Consider the following 20,959-nt stretch of genomic DNA (forward strand, 5'->3'; position numbering starts at 1 on the left):
TCCAGCCTCCGGAGCCGGCCGAGAATGGAGTCACCGTTCTGCGGGCTTGGTACTGCAACGGCAGGGCTTTCTATCCGTTATCAATGAACAAACATGAGGAAACATGGACCTAACCTTGAATTTGCGGCTGTCTTTGGCGGGCTTGGCTGTCCGGTGCAGGGCAACCCGCGCATGAGGCAGCTTGAACAAGGGTCCCCACGGTCGCACTTCAACTTCTTCTTTCGGCACGAGTCGCACGAGACCTGCGGCTGCCGCCGCCGTTTTTGAGACTCTTCCTGTTGTGACGCTGTGCTACGCTTCATCATTTCAATGGGCTGTGGCCGGATAGTGAAAGAAGTCAGCCAAGGACGATGGAAATGCTGGTGGGAAGTTGAGACAAGGACGTCCGTGGATGCTCCACGGAGGATGAAGCGCCCTCCGCGGATTATCCGCGGCTAAGCTAACGCTACCTCACTACTGCGCCGGACCAACACATTGAGCACTCACGCGATGCTTGATTTAAATAAGTGATATCGCAATCATGAGAACTCTGGGATTAACCCCTAAGAAGTTACAATCAGCTCAAGAGTTATTCAGTGCCTTCATCACCAAATCATCATGAACGCACTTCGGCCTCCGCCAGGCTACGACAGGTGTGTGTGCCTTGTTCCCGGATCGTTCCTGACATCCTCGCGCACTAACACAGAGTCAGTTTCCGGTCATGGCTCGCTGTCTTTGGTGCAGCGCTCTCACTCTTCTGTACAGTTGGCTTTCTTAATGCCTTCGGCGTGTTCCAAGAATACTACCAATCGTATTTTGATAAGTCCGAATCCGACATATCATGGATTGGTTCGGTCTCTATTTTTATTCTGTACCTCTGTGCTCCTGTGTCTGGGATGCTTTGCGACAGAGTCGGCGCCACGGTACGGAGTTTAGCTTTGATACCTCTGCACAGGGAACTAATTCCTTCGCAGATGCTCTTGTGCGTTGGTAGTATCGGGCAACTCCTCGCACTGTTCATGACATCTCTATGCACGGAATACTACCAGGCCTTTCTGGCCCAAGGCGTCCTTCTCGGCGTGAGCATGTCCCTCATCTTCTGCCCGCCAGTCGCCGTCGTGTCCCGCCGCATGCCCCACCGTCGTGGTCTAGCTCTCGGCCTCACCATCGGAGGCTCCTCCATCGGGGGCATCATCTGGCCGATCATGCTTGAACAACTTCTCAACCATCGAAAAATCAGCTTCGGCTGGACAATGCGAGCCATCGCGTTCACCATGATTCCATTACTTTGCATCGCATGTCTAACGGTCGTCGATGCACCCGCTGTCAGATCCCCAGTCTCTCCATCTGAGCCCGCATCCGATAGCAACGAAAAAGCTGACCAAGCTATGGCCAACGACACACAATCTGAAAAGCAAACGGATTTTTCCGTTCTCAAGAACAAGTCTTTCATGCTCTTGTGCGGCGGACTTGCAATAGGGTACTTTGGTCTTTTCACACCTCTCTTTTACGTATCAGCCTTCGGCATCGCCCAGGGATTGACTTCCTCCACTGCCTTTTATCTGCTATCCGGGCTCAATGCCGCCTCTTTCTTTGGCAGAGTCATTCCCGGCCTCATTGCAGATCGATATGGACATTTCAATATGTGCGCGGTCGCAACTCTCTGTGCCGGGATCGTCGGGTTTTGCTGGACGGCCGCCACCACTCTCGGTGGCCTGGCCGTGTGGAGTTTGGCGTATGGCTTTTTCTCCGGCGTATGGCATTCCAAATTCGAAGTTTGCGGCATGTTCACTGACTCGTTTCTCGTCAGGCTGTCATGAGTTTGCAAGGAGCGTGTGTCGGCAAGATTGCCCACCACCGGAGCCAAGGTCTGGCGGTAGGGTTCATGATGGGATCTATATCCATAACGTGAGTATTTCTTCAATGCCTACAGTGTTCTGCAGATATTGACTTTCTGATCACCAGTGCGCTTGTCGGCCCGCCAATCAGTGGTCAAATTCTCAGTCATTCCGGATACCTGGCGTTATCTATGTGGACAGGCGCAACTCTAGTTCTTGGCGCCGCAATTCTCGTCATCGCTCGGTTGAGGTTGAACCGCAACATTTGGGCAGTGATTTAGGCTATTGAACATAGGATTCGGGTTGCTTTTGGAGAAGAAGAGGAGCGCGGTACCCAAATGTGGCTGGTCGATCATCAACGGCGCATCATATTTGGTTTTGTAGACTGCTGGGATTTGAGAAAGAACCACGTATGTTGCTTGATTGGGGATCATTTAGACAGATGTACCAGCTCAGTATTTCTCGCCTATTGGTAATAGAAATTTTCGGACTCTGAGGCCGAACGCGGGGATAAGCTTAAGTGGTGACGCGTCAGTCGATGTTAAGCATGACCGATAGTGCGGAAATCTCAAGCTAACTTGACAGTCCGTAGATCACCATCGACACACTAAGTCATTCGAATAATGAGCTAGGCATTGGAATCAATTAGATGCGGCTTCGCAAGAGGGAGGCGATCTACCATTCAATTTTCAAAACACCAAGGCCATTCTCCCTTTTTGGCCTTCATTCTCCCTTGAAAAGCATGCCTTGGACTTTCGGTAAGTGGGTGACGACTATGTTTTCCTCTTTGCCCACCTGGAACCGCAGGTCAATTACGAACTCCATCTCGCAATGTCGCCTTCTTTACAATATTGTATCTGGAAAACACTACAGGAGATTGCCTCGGCATTAGTTTTCCAAGCAAAGCAGCCTCTTCCCGAGATCTGAACAATAGAAACCTTAGCGAACAACATCCGATAAGCTTACACGAGATGATTGCCTACCATGTAGAGTCAGCTAGAGCCGAATATTGGCCATCCCTACCCTAGTTGATCGGCCTAAAAGCCAAGACTGCACACGTACGATCACAGAAAATTCGATCGTGCACGAACAGGTTCGATGGGTTCCAGGAGTTCATCCCTATCAGTCCAGGACTCTAGAACGTCAAAGTCAAAGCCGCATTGACCAGGGGCCCCTGTCAACAATCTATCTGATGCTTCGCTTCAACAAAAATTGAGAACACGCCGCCGGTGGGAGCAGAGACTTCCCAAGCCACATAGAGAAGCGCTGGGAACTTGCTTCTACAACCATCATTTGGAAGGACACTTTGCTTTCTATGTTTTTCTTGCGCATGGGGGACCTGTGTTGAAGTTGCTCACTGCATTGAATGCGCTACTAACAAAGTTCTAGAAGGAAAAGCCCACTGCGCGCTCTATGTTCCATTGAGTTCACTACGCGCGCAGAAGACCAACGGGATGGCACGGCACCACATCCCGATCCTAGCACGCTAGACGCTTCTTGACGAGTGCGCTGGTCCTTCTCATTACGCTACAGGCTGGACCGATCGTATGGACCCGACCAGATGGAATTTCGCTTTCGCATGTTTTAGCCGACTAAGCCTCAAAATATTGTAGCCGCATCAAAGGTCAAGGGCTCCTCCGAGGCCGGTCGTTGTGCCGTTACCCTTCCCTACCTAGATGAAGATCATTCTTACCGCCCATTCAAGCATATGCTCGGAATCTCCCCGTCTCGGCTGCGCTTGCATCTACTCGAAACATTGTGTCTATGACGTATGGGCAGCATTTTGCATGGCTTATCACGACCCCTGACGAGATTTGCAGTCATGCACCCTCGGAGCCGATGTTCGTCTCGACGGCGGTGCACGGGGCTGCAGGTGGTGAGTGCAGCCAACGGCGCAATCAGGATCAGACGAGATGCAACCCCGGCGCCTACCGCAACCTCTCAGGTCATTGGAACCCCATGACTAGGGCGCCGACCAAGGCGAAATGGACCAGACGGATATCTAAGCGCTGCTCGATCCGTCTCAGCCGCCTTGGATCACTGCCCTCTAATAGGAACTGGGGCCATACGGGAAACAGGGGGCATCTGCAAACAATTCCAACCATGGCGAGTGCATACGGAAGTGTTCCCACTCTTGGCAGGTCAAACAAAGCAAAATGTCCGCTACCGAGAGCATGTCAACCGATCTTGGCGGTTCCGAAAAGACAAACACAGTTACGCTTCTTGTCAGATTGATTAAGGGGCCAGATCCATAGGCCGTTCGACGGTTTGTTGTTTCGCAGCTCCTAAAGCGGACGTGGCGGAGCTGGACGACACTAGCGTCTTTCTTGCTGCCGTTCAGGGTTTGCCCAATCAGCGTGAACCTGCCATCGCATCAATTGTGGTGCTGCCCTTGTCCGAATTCTCCGCTGCTTCCCGCCGTTCCCACTCGGAATCATCCCTGTTCTCCACGAAGGCGCGAAACGTGGACGGAAATTAATGAGGAGAAGGGGTTGGATCACATATTCTCCTCTGTGCGTGTAGGTAGGCAATAGCATAACATCGTTGATTGAGTACTTAAGGTGAAATCCCATCCAATTCTCATCATGACACCAGTTCTCTTGTTCTCCAGCTTCCATTTCATTCATTTAGGTTGACCGTCGGCCTCCATTCTCTCGTTTTCGTCTAATCCAACGTTCGTTCATTCACTTCACAAGACACAGGATGTCCTCTTCCATTCTTTTAGCCACCGGCCTGCTCGCCGGTGTGGCTCAGGCCTACACCCAGGTCAACGTCGCCACTCCCTTCATGACCAAGAACATTGACCCCATCGTCTTCCCGGGCCAGTACGACAAGTCTCACTTGCACTCTTTCTTCGGCTCCGACGCCGTCACCATCAACACCAAGACCAGCGCCGAGCTCCAGAAGGGCTGCACTAACGCCGAGAACCCCAACGATCTCTCCGTCTACTGGATCCCCACGCCGCTCTACACCACCGACGGCGGCAAGACCTACGAGCCCATGCCCGTCTCGCGCTTCAGCGCCTACTACAACCTCGGCGAGACCCCTGCTGAGGTCGCCATTCCCCAGAACCTGCAGATGGTCGCCGGCGATGCTACCGCCATGACCGAGTCTGCCATGCCCGCCGATGCCCAGGTCTCATGGGCCTGCGAGAACGGCGGCGGCGGCTCCCTCGACGCCAACGGCTTCCCCAGCTCGACCTGTGGCACCCACCTGCAGCAGCTCCTCTACTTCCCCCAGTGCGTCAACGTCGACACCCTCGAGACCGGCTACAAGACCAAGCGCGGAGGCTCCTGCCCCAGCGGCATGAAGTCCATGCCCCAGCTGCGCTTCTCCATCCGCTACGATCTCCGCAAGGTCCTCCCCGACGGCTGGTCCGGCACTGCTCCCTTCAAGCTTGCCTGCGGTCCCGCCTGGTGCTCCCACGGTGACTTCATCAACGGCTGGACTGAGGAGGCCGCTACCAACATGATCGCCACCACCAACGAGAAGCAGAAGTTCTCCGCCGTCAACGGCAAGCTTGGCAACTACAACGCCGGTGCCACCTGCAAGGCCACCGACGCCGACCCCTCCCACGGCACCAGCGACTACGCCGAGAGCGTCAAGGCCATGTCCAAGCGTGAGGTTGAGGCCTTCGGCTGGGCTTCCAAGTCCCGCTTCGTCCAGTAAATTGGAGTCGTCGGAACCAGTCCACGAAAGACAAAAAAAAAAAACAGCGTACATATACCATGTCAAACATAAACTTCTTTGTGTCATAGTTCGGAGCTGTGCACCTCTGGCCTTTGGCGCCGGGGTGCCGCGAGGCGGCTCTGAGAGGCCGGCCGGGACCAAAATAGTACATGCACTTTTTCAGCATCACCAAATATTTCGTTCCACGTTCAAAGATTCGTGATCCGTGACTATGGACTGAGTTTAGAGTTGACTTGCCGAGCTATGATCTGCAAATGTTTAGCTGAGACGGGCTGCGGTTACGCTTACATGAAATGTGCCAGGATGGTGCCGGGGTAGCAGAGATAAGCGCGGGCGGCTCAAAATAGTGCGTGCGTCAGAAGGCCATCACATAGATCATTCCGAAATCATGTAGACAGAAAACATTCAACTTGGGGAGGGCGATATCTTGTAGAGTTGGCGTAACTGGCAGCAAGACGTCGCAGTTGCCAGTTGCCGAAAAGAGAAATGGCGTCGTCAGATCTGGCCGGATTTCGCCAGCTAAAATCAAGGCAGAGCGTGAGAAAGGGGTTGGTCCACGAGTGGGAACGGGAAGGGGGAAAATTCACCTCCAAACTCCCCGAAGTTCCGAGAAAATCACAAGGATCAAGGGACCTCGGGAGCTGGTCTTTCTCGGACTATCTCGGGCCGCCCATACCCTGAGAGCTTCATCTTATCTTATCAACGGTGTCCGTAAATTTCAGAGCCGATGTGGCTGATGATTGTGCGGCTCGTGTTTTGTGGCTCGCCCAGAGATTACCGAAAAACCTTTCTGAGTCCCTGAGAAATGTTTACACGTTGAGCTCATTGCTGACGTCCTGACGCCCTGTACACCCCTTTGCTTCCCTTTCTTGTCATTCCTTTCACCCACAATGCATTAATGTTCGCCCTGTTTCGTCTCTTGCACCCAATTTCCTTGCACTCATCTCCGCCGGGGCCGCCACATCAAGGCATTAACCACGCGCTCAAGCCCCCGAGCCTCAGAACCTCGGCACCCCTGCCCGGGGCGGCAGCCGGCCCTTCGCCGGCCCATTGGACATTCCAACCTTCCCTAGGCCGAGTCAGACGGCGCCATGTCCCATCAGTTCCACGTCGGCGGCGCCAGCCACGCCCTCCTGGATCCATGGGTTCACGGCGTCGGCGTGATGAGAGATGTCTTCTCCCGATGGTCCGAGCTCGACATCACGCAAATCGGATCCCTCATCGCCATCGCGGGGACCATCCCGACGGCCTGGCGGTTCCTGCAGCACGCCTGGCGCGAGGTCTACGGCTGCATCCGTCGTTTCTTCCTGGCTTCCGTTACAATCCCCGGAGGTGATCCGGTCAACCGCAGTGTCGTGAAATGGGTTTTGGCCAACCGGCCTCAACGTTACCGATCCTTCACCGGCCGTACTGAGGTCGGTCGTGGAGGCGCTGACCGGGCTGCCGCGCTGAAGAAGACGAAGCATGCCGTGCAGTACTCTCCGCATTGGGACACGCGTTGGCTCTGGTTTGAGAGAAATCTGCTTGTCGTTACGCGCGCGGCTGGAGACTTCAGTTCTTCGCTCTCTGACCCGAGTTACGACGGCATTGGCGGCGAGGAACTGACCATCAGCTGCTTCGGATGGTCTGCGGAGCCGGTGCAAAACTTCATCGAGACTTGCCGTGAGTATGCGGACAGACAGACTCAGTACTTTGTCATCATCTACTCCCGGGATCGCTATGGTCTGGCTTGGAAGCCCAAAGCCCGGAAACCCTTGCGCCATCTGGATACCGTGCACTTCGACAATGAAGTCAAGCAAGACCTTCTGGCCGACATACGGAATTACCTGGACCCCAAGACGCAGATGAGATATCAGAGCCGCAGCATGCCCTACCGCAGAGGATATCTCTTCTACGGCCCCCCTGGGACTGGAAAGTCTTCACTGTCAGTGGCCATCGCCGGCGAGTTTGGTCTGGATCTCTATGAAGTCAAAGTTCCCAGCGTTGCAACGGATGCAGATCTCGAGCAGATGTTTCAAGAGATCCCGCCGCGCTGCGTCGTCCTTCTCGAAGACATTGACGCCGTATGGGTCGACCGCGCCAATCAACAAAGCGGCAGCGGAAGCGGCCGATCTCACTCTCCGGATAGCAACCACTCGCAGAACTGCACGCTTTCAGGTCTCCTGAACGTCTTGGATGGTGTTGGTTCCCAGGAAGGTCGCATCGTCATCATGACCACCAATCGACCCGAACAACTCGACAGTGCGCTAGTCCGCCCGGGACGAGTGGACATGAAAGTTCTCCTCGGCAACATCAGCCAGAAGTCTGCCGAAGAGATGTTTGTGCGCATGTTCTCGCCCGACCTGGGCAGCACGTCGCTCCTGGATATGGATGAGATTCGTACCTTGGCTGGCAAATTCGCCAGCCACGTACCAGACAACACATTTACGCCCTCACTGCTGCAGGGTTTCTTTCAATCACACTTGGACAGCCCCCAAGATGCTGTCAGCAGCATAGCGGCATGGGTAGAGAAAGAGTTAGTCAAGACTCCATACAAAGAGTTTGAGTTTGTTCACCCCAACGGAAGAGCATAAGCAGTTGTATCATTACTTGTACCATAGATAGATTATTTCCTTACTGTTACAGCACACTGGACGGCGTCGTGGGACTTTAGAGCATTACTTTGCAGGAATAAATCTTAGTACTGTAAAATACATTTGATAATTAAACTACGGAGTGTTTATCAACCCACGTTGGAAGATATTTGCATCACAAGGAATCTTGAAAAGTCCGTCCGAGTCGGCATCCGAACCTGTCCGGTGACGCGCGGTAGTCAACGTCAACCATAAGAAAGGGCTGGCTTCGCATTCTGCAGGATCGCAAGAGCGACTTGCTGAGGAAACACTCTCCGCGGGGAAAGTTCCGTGCTATACTGCGGTATATGAGACGTGTGTAGGTCTGTTATCCAGCTTGTGATCGAGGGCAGCATAATGCAGTAGTACGACCACCCGATGGTATCGTAGCGTCGGCAACCACACCCACAACGGCATCATCCGACCGGTAATCATGACTGTCTCGTCTAGCATACGACCACCCTCGGCCCCGGTACCCAATCGGCCGGATAGCGGTGCCAAGTCGTGAACCGAAACCGACTCGCAGCATCGTCCAGTCGCGATACGCCCGCTATCCCACTGAATCCACCCATCAAAGTTCCCGGAGGCAAACCTGGGGGCCACTCCGATGCGAAAACGGGAGTCTCGTTCTAGATCGAAGCTTGGTCCACCGAAACACTCTCACCTTGGGGAATGCGGACATGACACAGGCACTTATTCTTATCTCACCTAGCTCTTCAAACAGTGACAAGGCACCCCCAACTCCAGACGACATCTCAACGTGCGGCGGCCAAGGTCGCAGTTCACTAGCTGGCCCTCCCGAGCCAAAGCCAACCTTTCCAAGCTCACGGAAGGCACTCAGAGCCGATGCGACTAACGCGTCATCTCATCGGACGAAAATGCCCTCGGTGACCCCAAACCAGCTCAAGACAGCAACTCCTGACGAACCTTCTCAAAGTCCCTCTGCAGTCTATCATCGGACGGAAACCTTGTCTATGTACATCGTGGGGACTACGGCCTCTCCTCACGGCGAGAAGGCAGCGTACGTACATTAGCCGCGAGCACGTTTCTGCTACCGTCTCGTGGAATGCAGGTGATGGAAAGCATAATAGTCTCTTTTCTGCTCATCTAGGGCCCGCACCCCTGGCGTTGACCGCGAGTGATCCTCCCGGCTCCCGTTCCCCCTCACCACTGGATCACGAAATGGGCGGAAGATTTACCCTTGTGACAATTGAGCGCAGAAGCTTAACCTACAATGAGTGAAACGTTTTCTGGGGATGACAAGCAGCATCGCGCCCTACGATGTTCAATGAGACACGGTTGTTCCTGTGCATACATAAAGGCTTGGGCATAGCCTCCACACACAAGCTTATCTTCAACAAGATCAGCTTGTGCTCAACCAGTCTTTGCCCATAATCACTCGCGGGAAGCCATATTAATTTGCATAATTCACAATGGTTGCGATCCGATACCTCCTCGCTCTGCTACCGCTGGCGGTTGCGATGCCATCACAATTCGAATCGTCTCCCCTTGTCAAACGACACTGCGACCAACCAAAGAACTGCGGCGCTTTAGTCCAAGGCACCACATGTGACTTCTGCTGCGCTGCCAATGTCAAACCGGACGGAATGCACTGCAAGTCGCGCAACACGGGCTGCGCCAACGGCGGAACCACATTCAACTGCGACGCAGATTGAGCCCAAGGTACTTGGACGATGAGAAGGCACAGATAGTAGATTACAAATGTGCTAAATATTCGGTGCGCAGGACATAAGGCTGCGTAGCGAAATGACAGAGGACGGGACACGCGATCGGTGCTAGAGAAGGGGAGCTACTGAGGAGCGACGTCGCAGCGATGGAGATCAGACAGGGGAAGATTTCAACGCAGGTTCATCGTAAATATACTCAATGCTTTTTCAATGCGCACATCAGTAACGCTTCGACGTTGAATTTGCATGCGGAACTTGTTTCTAGTCCATAACGTGACTTAACATGTACTTTGTTAGGACAGGTGCCCAAGGTTCTATTAACCCAACTCATCGTTCAAGCCGCAGCCGGCGCAGGAGCTGATGCTGGTGCTGGTGCTGGTGCTGGGGGTGATGCCGGTGCTGGGGACGCCTCTGGAGCTGGAGCCGGGATTTCCTTCGCGGGTTTCCTGCCAACGAGAATGTGTCTGGGTATGTTAAAATATTATCTACTGACTCAAGGCGCGGGAAAACTTACTGGGGCCAATATGCGTGAATATTACGGTCATTTCCTTCCTTACGGACATCAATGAGGAACACTCTGACCTCCTCAGGAAGCCACTCCAACGCACGCGTCATTGGGGCCATCGTGATCGCCTCCATACCCGTCATGAAGTTCTCATTGTTCCACATACCAAGCTCTTTGAAGTGCGGATCCTTGGGCCAAGCGTTAGTGGGCCACTTATACGTGCTCAGCGCCACGTCTTCAAAGCCAATATCGACCATGAGCTGCCTCAGCTCGGGAGTATCGACCCACGCGGCGCCGAGCTTGATCGACGCCTCCATGAGATACTCCGCCCACTTGGACAGGGCATGCTCGGGCTTCAATGTGTCGTCATCAGACTTGGCGAAGATGGCGGTCTCTTGAAGCTCAACGTAGCCACCAGGCTCAAGGTTGCTATATGTTTCGACGCGTTAGCCGCAGTTATAGCTTTCTCGCCCTTTTGGTTGGCATTGCATTGAAGGGCCCTTACTCGTAGCATCTTTGGAGGAAAAGTCTCCAGTCGCCGATGCTGGAGGTCATAAATCGACTATGGATATACTGGAATGGCTGCGAGAATGTCCATTCGTCCTCGATATCGTCAACCTCAAACCTGACGTTGGGAGGTACGCTTGGAAAATGTCGTCAGCAACCGTTCGCCAGAGGTCAAGCCCGCTAACTACTTACTGGCCCGGCTGAGTTGCAGAAAGGTCAACTCCCAAGATATCAGCCTCCGGATGGTCGTCTCCGAAATGAATTGCCCAAATGCCCGTGCCTGTGCCGACGTCGAGGACCCGACCAACCTTGGCATCTTCGCGGCAGGGTGGGGCAATTCCGAGACGGTCATCTAGAGTGAGCAGGCACAAGTGATGCACCAAGTCTACGGCGCTGGTTAGCTTGAAAGTAAATTGGGAGTAGCGTCGGAGAGTACCAAGTCTGTCAAGCTCTCGCTCGTCGTTCGGGAAGTTGTATTCTGCAGCATGATTTAAGCCGTCAATCTTTCTCATGCCTATCGCATCAACCTACTGCCATCTTTGTACCGATGATAAGTTCGGCCGTTCTCGCGCCGATAGTCCAACAGAGAACTGCGCAAACTGGTGCTGGAGGACGCGACGCTCTGTCACGAAAGATGTGAGCTTCTATAGCAATCAACAGTTATTGAGAAGGCCGGGCTTACGGATCCCATCTCAGAACGGGTGTCATCTTGCGGCTATGTATAATTAGACAAGCATGACAAAAGTGCACAGCGTGTGAACAAACCTCCTCGTCAGCAGCGACCTGAACCTCGAAATCTTGCGGGGGACTAGCCATGGTAATCTTCTTGGCGGGGCTTCAATGCGGAAACAAAGCTTCGAGAATAAAGGGGAAAAGAAAAATGACACCAAAAAGTGACAGAAAGACAACGTGGGTGGACTGATATATCTTCGGTGTTGCGGGGGCGGTCTCTGCCTCCGAGGTCCCTCTTTTTGGCGGATGCGGCGTCGCCTTCCTGCACCAACATGCATAAAACACCCATGTTCTTGTGTTGTCCGGTGGGCACGCGAGATTCCGCGCGCGAATAGAAAGACAGCCAACCGGGGGCAACTACGATGCCTGCATGTTTATCACACCCAATATGGGCAGCAACCATTTTGTTGATGGTCACATTTTACACCGGGATTGGAAAACGCGGCCTGGAGTGGGGTGTCGAACCTGGCTCGACACCGAGCGATTCTGCAGGCCCCTGGATGCGCAACGCATCACCTTCCGCATGTATCGACAGACCAGTGATGCATCCAGTGAGTCTTCAATGTGCCCCGCGACCCCACTTTTAGGGTCAGAAAGCTCCACGGACTGTTCGTGACGAGTGCCGTTCACTCTGAGACTGGAAAACGCAGCCTGGTACGGAGATGCGATGCCAACACCTGACCTTCCATAACAATCAGTGAATATGCGATAAGTTACGGGATTTCTTCATTGTGCCCTGTATCCGAGGCTTGGCTTGAGGACTACAGATGTTTACGGTAGCGACTCTTTGTTCTGCGAGCTCGCGTATCCCAAAACGAAATGTGCGAATCAATTCCCATTTGGTTTCTATCAGACTCCCATACCATCACATTTGATATTTGAGACAAAGGCTGCAACAGATCAGATTTTCAAGGCTCTTACCTTCTTGCGGAAGATATGAACTGGTTAAGACAACAACTGAGCGTCGCCCGTCAACATGAAGGCACCCGATGTTGCTTGCAGGCCTGGCGAGAGATCAATTGCGTTGCCGAAAGGAATTCAAAGGATAAGAGACTATCAAAGCCCAAAGGCTGAACTGTGGGGATAAAATCCTAAGATTTTGTGCTTTGAATCTTAAGACAATTTTCTAGTCGAACATTTGCTGTAGAGATTGCAATACAAGATGAACAGGCTTTTATTTCACGCTGGTATTTTGAAGTAAGGAAAGTCGACGAAGGGGGAGAAAACGGAGGCAAAGAATTCAAGGCGAAGAAGGTGTCACCGATTTGATCTGACAGAGAAATGCTGGTGCCACGCCGTCGCCGCGTGGATGTATCTTCTAATTTCGTTGCTGGTCATTCATACCACATACGCTTCTTTGCCGCAATAATACTCCGCTATCAAAACAGTGAATCCCATTGCATCTTTCAAAGCTCCAATCGACGCCCCGGGAAAATATGTGGAACGAACACTAGGCCACGCAGTGTTCGTCTGTCTGCATCCGTATCTCCAACCTCTGCTTCGAACTTGGTATGGGATGAATACCAAACCGTGTAGCCAGTAAAACCAAGGGCAAACCATGTTGGGTGTGATGTGAGACGAGAAGACGATTTCCCAGGGTTGAAAGGTGAACCAGGCGTTGCAGTATTGAAAGACTGCATTGACTGTTGTAGAAACGAGATGGCCGCTGATCATGTCTTCCGCTCTTCCGCGAGGGCAAGAATTTGCGGCGGTAATGAAGTTTGCGCAGGGACACACCCAGATGTGCCTGGTCCTACCGCACATGGTGTCTCGCTTGGAAGAGGCTGGACTATGGTAGATGGATGCTGGTACCTTATTTCTTTCAGTTGTGCGACTCGTCAAAGAATTATAGAATGCGCGGTCTGATGAAGCAATGTTTGTGATCATGAAGTCGTTGGTTTTGAAGTGGCGGGAGATGAAGGAAGGACGAATGCTGGTGAAGGAAGAGGGGCCCCTTGTTTCTCCCCCCTTCTCGGCACCCTCGTGTGGCTTGCGTGCGGCAAGGTAGGCGCCTGCCATACCCAATTGTCATCTTCCTGCGCTCTCTACGTTGTAAGTGCCCTCCACGTTCAAACAGCTACTGTCACCTTTAGCTTGAGCAAAGTGCTCAATAAGGTAAGGGTAGCTATATCTATCGCACTTGCTCAGTAGGACTTGAGGTAGGAGGGCAGGCGCACTTAGAAAACAGGCATAGGCACCAGCCACAGGCGATGCCGAGAAAGAGCTCCCAAGTAAGATGACCCGAGCGAAGAAGGGCCAAGCTGGAGATGAAAGGAGGAAGGTGGCTCGCAATGATAGGAAAGGCACCTGCTGTCGGGGCGACGCTCAACTGGTGCAAGAGAGACCGTCTCAACCGCATCGCATTGGCATACAGCCCCCGATGTGCTCAATGAAGATGATCCGGAAAGCTACGTCTCGCTGGCATCTGATCACGGGTTGAATGTCCTTTTGGCTCAGAGAGTCTATGAAACAACCCAGTTTTGCTTTGGTATCACGATGCGATCGCTTTTCCACGTTAAAAATTGTATTTCGATGGGCAAAAGTTTGATACGTGTAGTGTGCCAGCAAAATGCAAAATGCTAGGGAAACTTGAAGACTACGTCATGTCTCATGTTCCTATCAGAATTCAACGGACGGATCTTCGTTTATATATGAGGTTCATAGCAAAATCAATCTTCAAATCTGCCATGCTTATCCAATGCAAATCATTCAAACGACCTCCTGCGATGTCGGGGCGAGTTGCGCGTCGGGCGCAGTGACATTTCCGACCTAGAAACTCCCTTTGCGAGTCGGAAATTCACGAAGATGGCAGTGGGAGATGCTGGCGAAGCAATCTCTACATGTTCTGTGACCTAGAGAACCGTCAGTAAATCGTGGGAAACCAACGCGGCTCACCGTAGACGAGGACACACCAGCTGCTGATCGAGTCCTACAAGCAGACCTGGCATGTGGACTCGCCGGCCTGGTAGTTGAGTCGAACATTCTGCAATTTGCCGCAGCAAGTACCACGATTGTCGGCAGAAGACTGGCAAGCGGACTAGTGAGGGTAGCGAAGGATCTCCAGCGGACCTTAGCAGCGGTCAGACATACTTGGCTACACCGGATGAAGATGCAGGGCTTTTCGATGTTCGGCTTGGCCAGAGTAGAGCTTTGGGCTTAACAGGAAGTCGACGTTGTACTTAAGGTATGGTGAATAACGCGACTGCGATGGCTGCGGCAAACAGGGGCTGGCTGGGCCCTCGCAAGGGATGACACCTGAGCAAGCCCAGACCTGACTCTCTAGCTGGAATACGCAGTATGAGATTGCCAGCGGGAATTACTAGAATGACTTAATATCGAGAAAATGCGGTCTCCACATACGGAGTATGCCGGCGCGCTGACGATGTCTTCGCATCGACAGTATGGCAATCTCAGGATGATGGGTGGTAAAACGAACAGCTGGCTTGCTTAAAAACTATTATTTCTTGTGCTGGAGATTGTTGAGGAAGACATGCAAGAAAACAACCAAAGATTTACATGAGATAGCCATATACTGACGAACCTTGCGTGTATTCTGAATAGCGGCCCTAATCTTCGTCCATATTTCACAACTTTGGTCCCCCCTTACTCGCATCATCTGGACTTGCCGTCTTGTATCCGAACAAATAAGCTGCCACCTTCCGCATTTGAACTTCTTCGCTTCCTTCGGTGATTCGGTATCGTCTGAAGTGCCTCCAGATGTGTTCGAAGGGCAAATGTCGCGAGTATCCATCCCCGCCATGAATCTGAATGGCTCGATCGGCTGAGTCGCACGCCAAACGATTCGCAATGTAGTTGCACATTGCAATTTTGTGACCGAGCTGTGTTTCGATGGCAATCCAAGGCGCTTTCCCTGCCGCTGTGGCCTCGGCGCTGACTTGGTCCATCTCTACTGCCGTCCGCAGGATGAGAAGCCTGAGCATCTCCGCTTGGGATGAGAGTTCCACGAGGGGCCACTGAATAGCTTGGTTGGCCGCCAAGGGCTTCCCGAAAACCTTTCGGCGGTTTGCGTGTTCAACACTTCGATCAATGCAGTATCGCGCAGCGCCGCAACTTGACGATGCCTGCCGGATCCTGTTCTCGTGGGTGAAGGTCTGCGCGATCGCCAGGCCGTTGTCAAGTGGCCCAAGAATGCATGTTGCCGGTACTAGAACGTTCTCGAATATCACTGTGGCATGGTCGGTTGGCATATTTAACGTCCACTCGAAGGAGGCGACGGTAACTCCGGGTGTATCGCGAGGTACCAGAAAAGCCGTGATGCCCCGCGCATCCCCAGCCTTGCCGGAGGTTCGGGCGAAGACTAGACAGTGGTTTGCGGTGTGCATCCCTGTTTGCCACTTCTTGTTGCCATTGATCATAAATCCTGGTTCGCCACTTGGCAGTTTGGTTGCATGGGCTGTCGTATCCATATGTGTAGCATCAGAGCCATGATGAATTTCTGTGAGTCCGAAAGTCGCCCTCAACTCGCCTCTAATGCTCGCGGGGATCAGTTCCTTCTTCTGTCTCGCAGTACCATAATGATGCAACATGATAATGAATGGCATGTTGCCGACGATGCTATGCTCGCTTTGAAGGTCGTTTGCCAGGCTCACGCCTCCCCCATACATAGGATGAGATGCGAGATGATATCGCACGGCGCACATGTACAAATTCAGCGTTTCGACACCTGAGCCGCCATACTCCTTCGGACATGCAAAGCGATAAAATCCCGCCTTGTCGGCGATTTTCTTGGCTTTGTCGAGTAACGCCTCCCAGTCTTCAGTCGGCAAGCCTTGATTGTCCCATTGAGTACGTGAGGCCTCGCGACGATGGTCGAAGAAGCGATTGTTGTCATTTTCGTCTTGCAACGGAAGAATGGCATCGTTTATGAAAGCGTCAAGTCGTTTTAGGTAATCTCGCACATCCTTTGGAAGTTCGAAGTTCATGACGAGTAGTTGGCAAGGTTGCAGTGCGAGATCCTGGATGATTATTGCAAAACATGTGTTGGAACCGTTTTCGAAACACCGTGATCGTGTTGAGGTTTGGTCTCTTCTAGGGATCAGTATTACAAACCTTTGGAATTCGGAGCATGAACGTCTATGATTCTCGACTCAGCAGATGAAGATCGCTGACGTCGGCACCCGAGGGCCCTCGGCTTGTTCGAAACCCCGCATTACGGCATCCCCACACCCCCGCACCTCCGTATCCCGGCATTTCGCCTTCTCAACAACCCGGGAGGGTCAGGTATTCGAGAAAACCCTTGGGCTTTACTTGCGTCTATCAGCTGTTCTTTGATTCAAGCGGCTGTCTCTCATCAACGCCATGTCTTCTTCCGGTTCACATCATGATGTCGACAGCGAGGCCCTAGGAGAATACCTTCGCAAGTCAGGAACGATACCGGGTCTTCAGCTACCGATCACCACAACCAAGATTGGATATGGCCAGAGCAATCCAACCTACTTTCTTGATGATGCAGTGTTAGTCTGAGATCTGAAATGCTTCTGCCTATCCTTATCATGGTCATAGCACGCTAACAGGGAACGTGTTTTCTACGCGAAACAGCGGCGAAAGGTTCATCTTGAGAAAGAAACCTCAGGGCCAGACAATTAGTCCAGTAGCACATCAAGTAGACCGCGAGTTCAGGGTTATTCAAGCCCTTGGTTCTGTTCCCAACTTTCCCGTGCCGCGGGTGTTCACCCTGTGCACTGAGCAATGGGTCATAGGAACCTCGTTCTATGTGCGTTTGTTACCCATCAGCTCAGATATTTCAGACTGATCATGCGGGCCTTGTAGGTGATGGAGTGTGTGAAAGGAAGGATTCTCACCGACGCCAGTCTGGCAGAGCTTTCACCATCCGACAGGCGCAAAGCGTGAGTCCCTGCAACTTAAACACTTGCCATCACAGGTTGACGAGATGACAAAGCTGGTTTTCCGCGACAGAGACCCTAGCCTGGCTTCACTCACTCGATCCGGATGCGATCGGTCTGGAAGGCTACGGCAAGAAGTTTGGTTTCTACTCTCGCCATTGTAACACCTGGAGCCGTATAGAATCTCAACAAGCTGCGGTCAAGGACAAGAAGACGGGTGAGCTTCTTGGGCGGGCTCACGAGAATTATGATGATATCATGTCCTACGTGAGAGAAAACCTCCCCGGCGAACGATTTGCCATCGTCCACGGCGATTTCAAATTTGACAACTTAGTAAGATCTCATTTTCTCAGGATACGAAGTAGCGCTTACGGCTCTGACTTGTTGTAGATACTTCACCCTTCCGAGCCAAAGGTAATTGCGATCCTCGATTGGGAGCTATCGACAATTGGGCACCCGCTCATGGACCTCGTCTACTTTATGAGTCCATTCTTTGATGACCATATCACCCCCGGCCAGTCAATAATTGGCCCTCCTGAATCGCTTAGGCCAGAGCATCGAAAGTCTAGAGGCATTCCAGAGCCAACGGAGCTCCTGGATCGCTACGCAGAGATCGTTGGCTTCGATCCACGCAAAGATGGCGGCGGAAGGGACTGGGAGGTTGCAGCAATTTTTCATTACGCTCGCTCTGGGACCATCAGTCACGGTATCCAAGCACGTACCATGAAAGGCCAGGCCAGCAGCGAGTTCAGCCATATTTATTTCGAGAATACGCACAAGGCATTGGATAATGCCTTCAAAAGGGTACAGAGATTGAAGGAGGGGAGAGGGCAAGGGCAGAAACTTTAGGCTTAATGGTATACGCCGTGTCACTTTCCCGCGCAACAGTTGATTGTTGTGGTCCAAAAATCGACCAAGAGCATGCGGTACGTTAGTATTCTACGGTTTCCAAGGTGCCATTTAGCCGCACACCGTGTGGATCGAGGATTTACGACCCAAAATATCTTGATACGTTTTCAGAGCCTCGTCGTCCCACGTTATCGCGCTCTGGATGGCCAGAGTAACTGTCCCCTGGTTCAATAAAACAAGGTTCATAGTGTATATCTAATTCCAATCAAATGTTGTGGCTGTTCGGAACATAAATCTCGCGCAGTCGTCTGAAGTAGAATCTCGGCAACCGTACTCAGGTACTTCTGCACTGACTGGTTCAGCTCTAGGCCCCAGCTCATGGTTCTAGAATTCGTCTTCGCATCCATGTTGGCAGCGCTTGATGCTGTAACCTGGGCCGAGCCACTTCCCCGTTGCTCTATTGGCTCGAGGGGCTGACGACGCTGGCAGTTTACTCTTGCAGTGCGTAGGCTAATGCTGAAGTCATGAGGTCTAGATCTCGATTCTGCATATTATGCGAATCCCCATCACGATTTCAGAAGTTGGTTTGGAGTCGAGTTGTCCAACAAGCGGTTCCCAATAATCTCAGGGGCATGCTATCGAAGTGGGTTAATCCCTCCTCGGCAGATCCGCCCATGGAGTGGTGGCATAGAGCTGTGCACACATGGTAAGCTTCCCGTGAAAGTCAATCTCAGCTGCCTATCTATAATCTTGCCTCTTAAACAAACTCTCTTGTTTTTCCCCACCGACTTGAAGCTTGACCTGAGTCTATTTTCTGCTTGGCATTCCGAGCCCGGCTTCTGGGATTTCGTCGGGAACATCAAACTCCTCCTGGACAAGGAGTACAGTTCTTCATGATACCACTGCCGTATACGTTGGATGACGGATTCCTTCTCCATGTACAAACCAGATCTCAGGAGCATCGTTGATGGCGAGTTATTGATACTTCAGACAGCATATGCTTGGACACGGATGCACAGTCACCATTGAAATTCCGGTACCTCGTTTTCTCGCTGCAATTGTTTTCTCCAAATACTTCGTCATGCCGATTCCCCATCACGGACCTTTTCAAGATTGATAACCCAAAATTCATTGATGGTGCATTGACTCCACGTCTGTACTGAACTCAACTGATAATTTTAAACTAAACGTTTTTCTGTCCGCCTTGCCCATCCCAGCTTCAGCCATCCCATGCGAGGCGTTGCATCACACCAGTTCGCGATGCTGCCCTGGCGCGCTTAGTGGCCGTGGCCGTGACGATCATTGCCCCTCAGCGCCTACAGCGCTTGTCAGTATCCTGCTTGATTGAAGAAATTGACAGCAACACTCACGGCCTTTTTGTTGTCTTTGTTCACATTGATACCGTCGTGAATCTCATGATTGAGTTTGTTCAATGTTTTCTTGTCATTTTTTCCCCCGTTTAGAGACGAGGCTTGTTTGTACTCCAAGGCTTGGGCTTTCTCGACCTGTACGCAAACAGTCAATATTCGATATTCGACATTCGCCCACTAGCATCAGATTCATGATGTTACAGTACCTTATTGAGGCCTTTGACCAGCTTCCTGTTGGATGGATCGGCGGTATGCTGGTTCCTTTCTCGCTGTCTCTGTCCTGCCCTGATATCGGCTTTGAGCTCACCCTGTTCCTTACGGAAGTTCTTCGTCCCTTCAGCCTTCCTTACATCCTTGACTTCGTGCAGCTCCTCCTTTTGTATGTGGATGTTCTTCTGGATTCCCTTGGCCGTAGTCTTGGAATTCTTTAGACCGTCTCCCTTCCTGTTGGTGGACCTCTCAAACAAGCCATCCAAAGGCATTGGTAGAGGCACAGCAACAACCAAGGAGACTAGGAGGAAAAGAGAGAGGAAGAGCCGGGAGTAATGCATATTGAGGGGCTTGTAGTAAAGTGCTGCGCCTGAATACGAAGCGAGATAGGCAAGTAGGTATGTATTGAAAGGGGGTTTGATGATTGAATGTTGAGATTGAATTGCTTGAAGAAGTGTGAGAAGCTGGCGTCGACAGCTGAAATATATAGATCTTGCGATTGACCTTCAAGATGGACGTTCACTAACATTCTTGGTACTAACAGGCAGCATGTGGGCCTTTCGCGAGGGATCTTTGTAATGATCCGCCATATGAAGAAAATGCCCTGGCTTGAGAAGCCGCGATGCTTCTGTTGGTTATCTTGCTCCTTCGCGAAGAAGCTTTTCATGTTCCCACATGGAGGCCATCGCACGATGCCGGACCTCATCTGAAGTCGGGACCTGTCTAACTTTCTGACAAGCTTTTCGATAACCCAGCCTTTTGGAAAGCTTTCGGAGTAATTCAAGACGAGGAAGGATTAGGCGCATCAGTTCGTTAAGCTAGATCTCCCTTCTGTTCCTCGTTGTCGGTCGACTTTGAGCACCGTACTGGCCGGAAAAGGATGTCGTTTCGCTAAATCTCGATGCCTTCCCTCCGGAACCGACATGATCAGAAAGTCACTCTGGTTGAAGAATCTCGATTGTAGATGATCCCACATGTGCACCCGGTAGCGATCCCTTGTATTGGAATCACGTTGCGTGTTCTCCTGGTCTAGGCCCCGGGCTTGAAATGAAGATTCGGACTCTTTCAGCTGTCTCGTTCATATCCCACTGAATGAAGTATGTAACATCATTAAC

General features: G+C 52.0%; 7 protein-coding genes across 7 annotated transcripts; 4 read left to right on the plus strand and 3 right to left on the minus strand.

Annotated features, from left to right (window-relative positions):
• Positions 1–597: 597 nt before the first annotated feature.
• lepC (Leporins efflux protein lepC) lies at positions 598–2,098 on the plus strand (the record flags this gene model as incomplete). Its single annotated transcript, XM_037327921.1, has 5 exons — positions 598–632; positions 692–902; positions 954–1,733; positions 1,790–1,887; positions 1,945–2,098. The coding sequence occupies 5 exons, from the start codon at positions 598–600 to the stop codon at positions 2,096–2,098; spliced, it is 1,278 nt and encodes a 425-aa protein (XP_037174705.1).
• A 2,422-nt stretch (positions 2,099–4,520) lies between these two features.
• On the plus strand, positions 4,521–5,486 carry CGCA056_v012678 (uncharacterized protein; the record flags this gene model as incomplete). The annotated part of the gene is made up of 1 exon (XM_037327922.1): positions 4,521–5,486. One exon carries the CDS (start codon positions 4,521–4,523, stop codon positions 5,484–5,486), a length of 966 nt encoding a protein of 321 aa, XP_037174701.1.
• Positions 5,487–6,598: 1,112 nt separating this feature from the next.
• On the plus strand, positions 6,599–8,080 carry bcsl1b-0 (putative mitochondrial chaperone BCS1-B; the record flags this gene model as incomplete). Its single annotated transcript, XM_037327923.1, has 1 exon — positions 6,599–8,080. One exon carries the CDS (start codon positions 6,599–6,601, stop codon positions 8,078–8,080), a length of 1,482 nt encoding a protein of 493 aa, XP_037174700.1.
• A 2,061-nt stretch (positions 8,081–10,141) lies between these two features.
• On the minus strand, positions 10,142–11,635 carry CGCA056_v012680 (Secondary metabolism regulator LAE1; the record flags this gene model as incomplete). Its single annotated transcript, XM_037327924.1, has 8 exons — positions 10,142–10,271; positions 10,322–10,741; positions 10,818–10,955; positions 11,012–11,204; positions 11,256–11,297; positions 11,351–11,441; positions 11,502–11,534; positions 11,585–11,635. The coding sequence occupies 8 exons, from the start codon at positions 11,633–11,635 to the stop codon at positions 10,142–10,144; spliced, it is 1,098 nt and encodes a 365-aa protein (XP_037173941.1).
• A 3,500-nt stretch (positions 11,636–15,135) lies between these two features.
• mmgC (Acyl-CoA dehydrogenase) lies at positions 15,136–16,494 on the minus strand (the record flags this gene model as incomplete). Its single annotated transcript, XM_037327925.1, has 1 exon — positions 15,136–16,494. The coding sequence occupies one exon, from the start codon at positions 16,492–16,494 to the stop codon at positions 15,136–15,138; it is 1,359 nt and encodes a 452-aa protein (XP_037173942.1).
• A 376-nt stretch (positions 16,495–16,870) lies between these two features.
• Acad11 (Acyl-CoA dehydrogenase family member 11) lies at positions 16,871–18,264 on the plus strand (the record flags this gene model as incomplete). Its single annotated transcript, XM_037327926.1, has 5 exons — positions 16,871–17,025; positions 17,111–17,285; positions 17,342–17,418; positions 17,472–17,748; positions 17,806–18,264. 5 exons carry the CDS (start codon positions 16,871–16,873, stop codon positions 18,262–18,264), a joined length of 1,143 nt encoding a protein of 380 aa, XP_037173939.1.
• Positions 18,265–19,541: 1,277 nt separating this feature from the next.
• Positions 19,542–20,185, minus strand: CGCA056_v012683 (uncharacterized protein; the record flags this gene model as incomplete). Its single annotated transcript, XM_037327927.1, has 3 exons — positions 19,542–19,580; positions 19,635–19,769; positions 19,841–20,185. The coding sequence occupies 3 exons, from the start codon at positions 20,183–20,185 to the stop codon at positions 19,542–19,544; spliced, it is 519 nt and encodes a 172-aa protein (XP_037173940.1).
• Positions 20,186–20,959: the final 774 nt, after the last annotated feature.

The sequence above is a fragment of the Colletotrichum aenigma genome (assembly GCF_013390185.1).
Source record: "Colletotrichum aenigma strain Cg56 chromosome Unknown KSG_Cg56_contig08, whole genome shotgun sequence".
In the NCBI taxonomy this organism is placed as follows: Eukaryota; Fungi; Ascomycota; class Sordariomycetes; order Glomerellales; family Glomerellaceae; genus Colletotrichum; species Colletotrichum aenigma.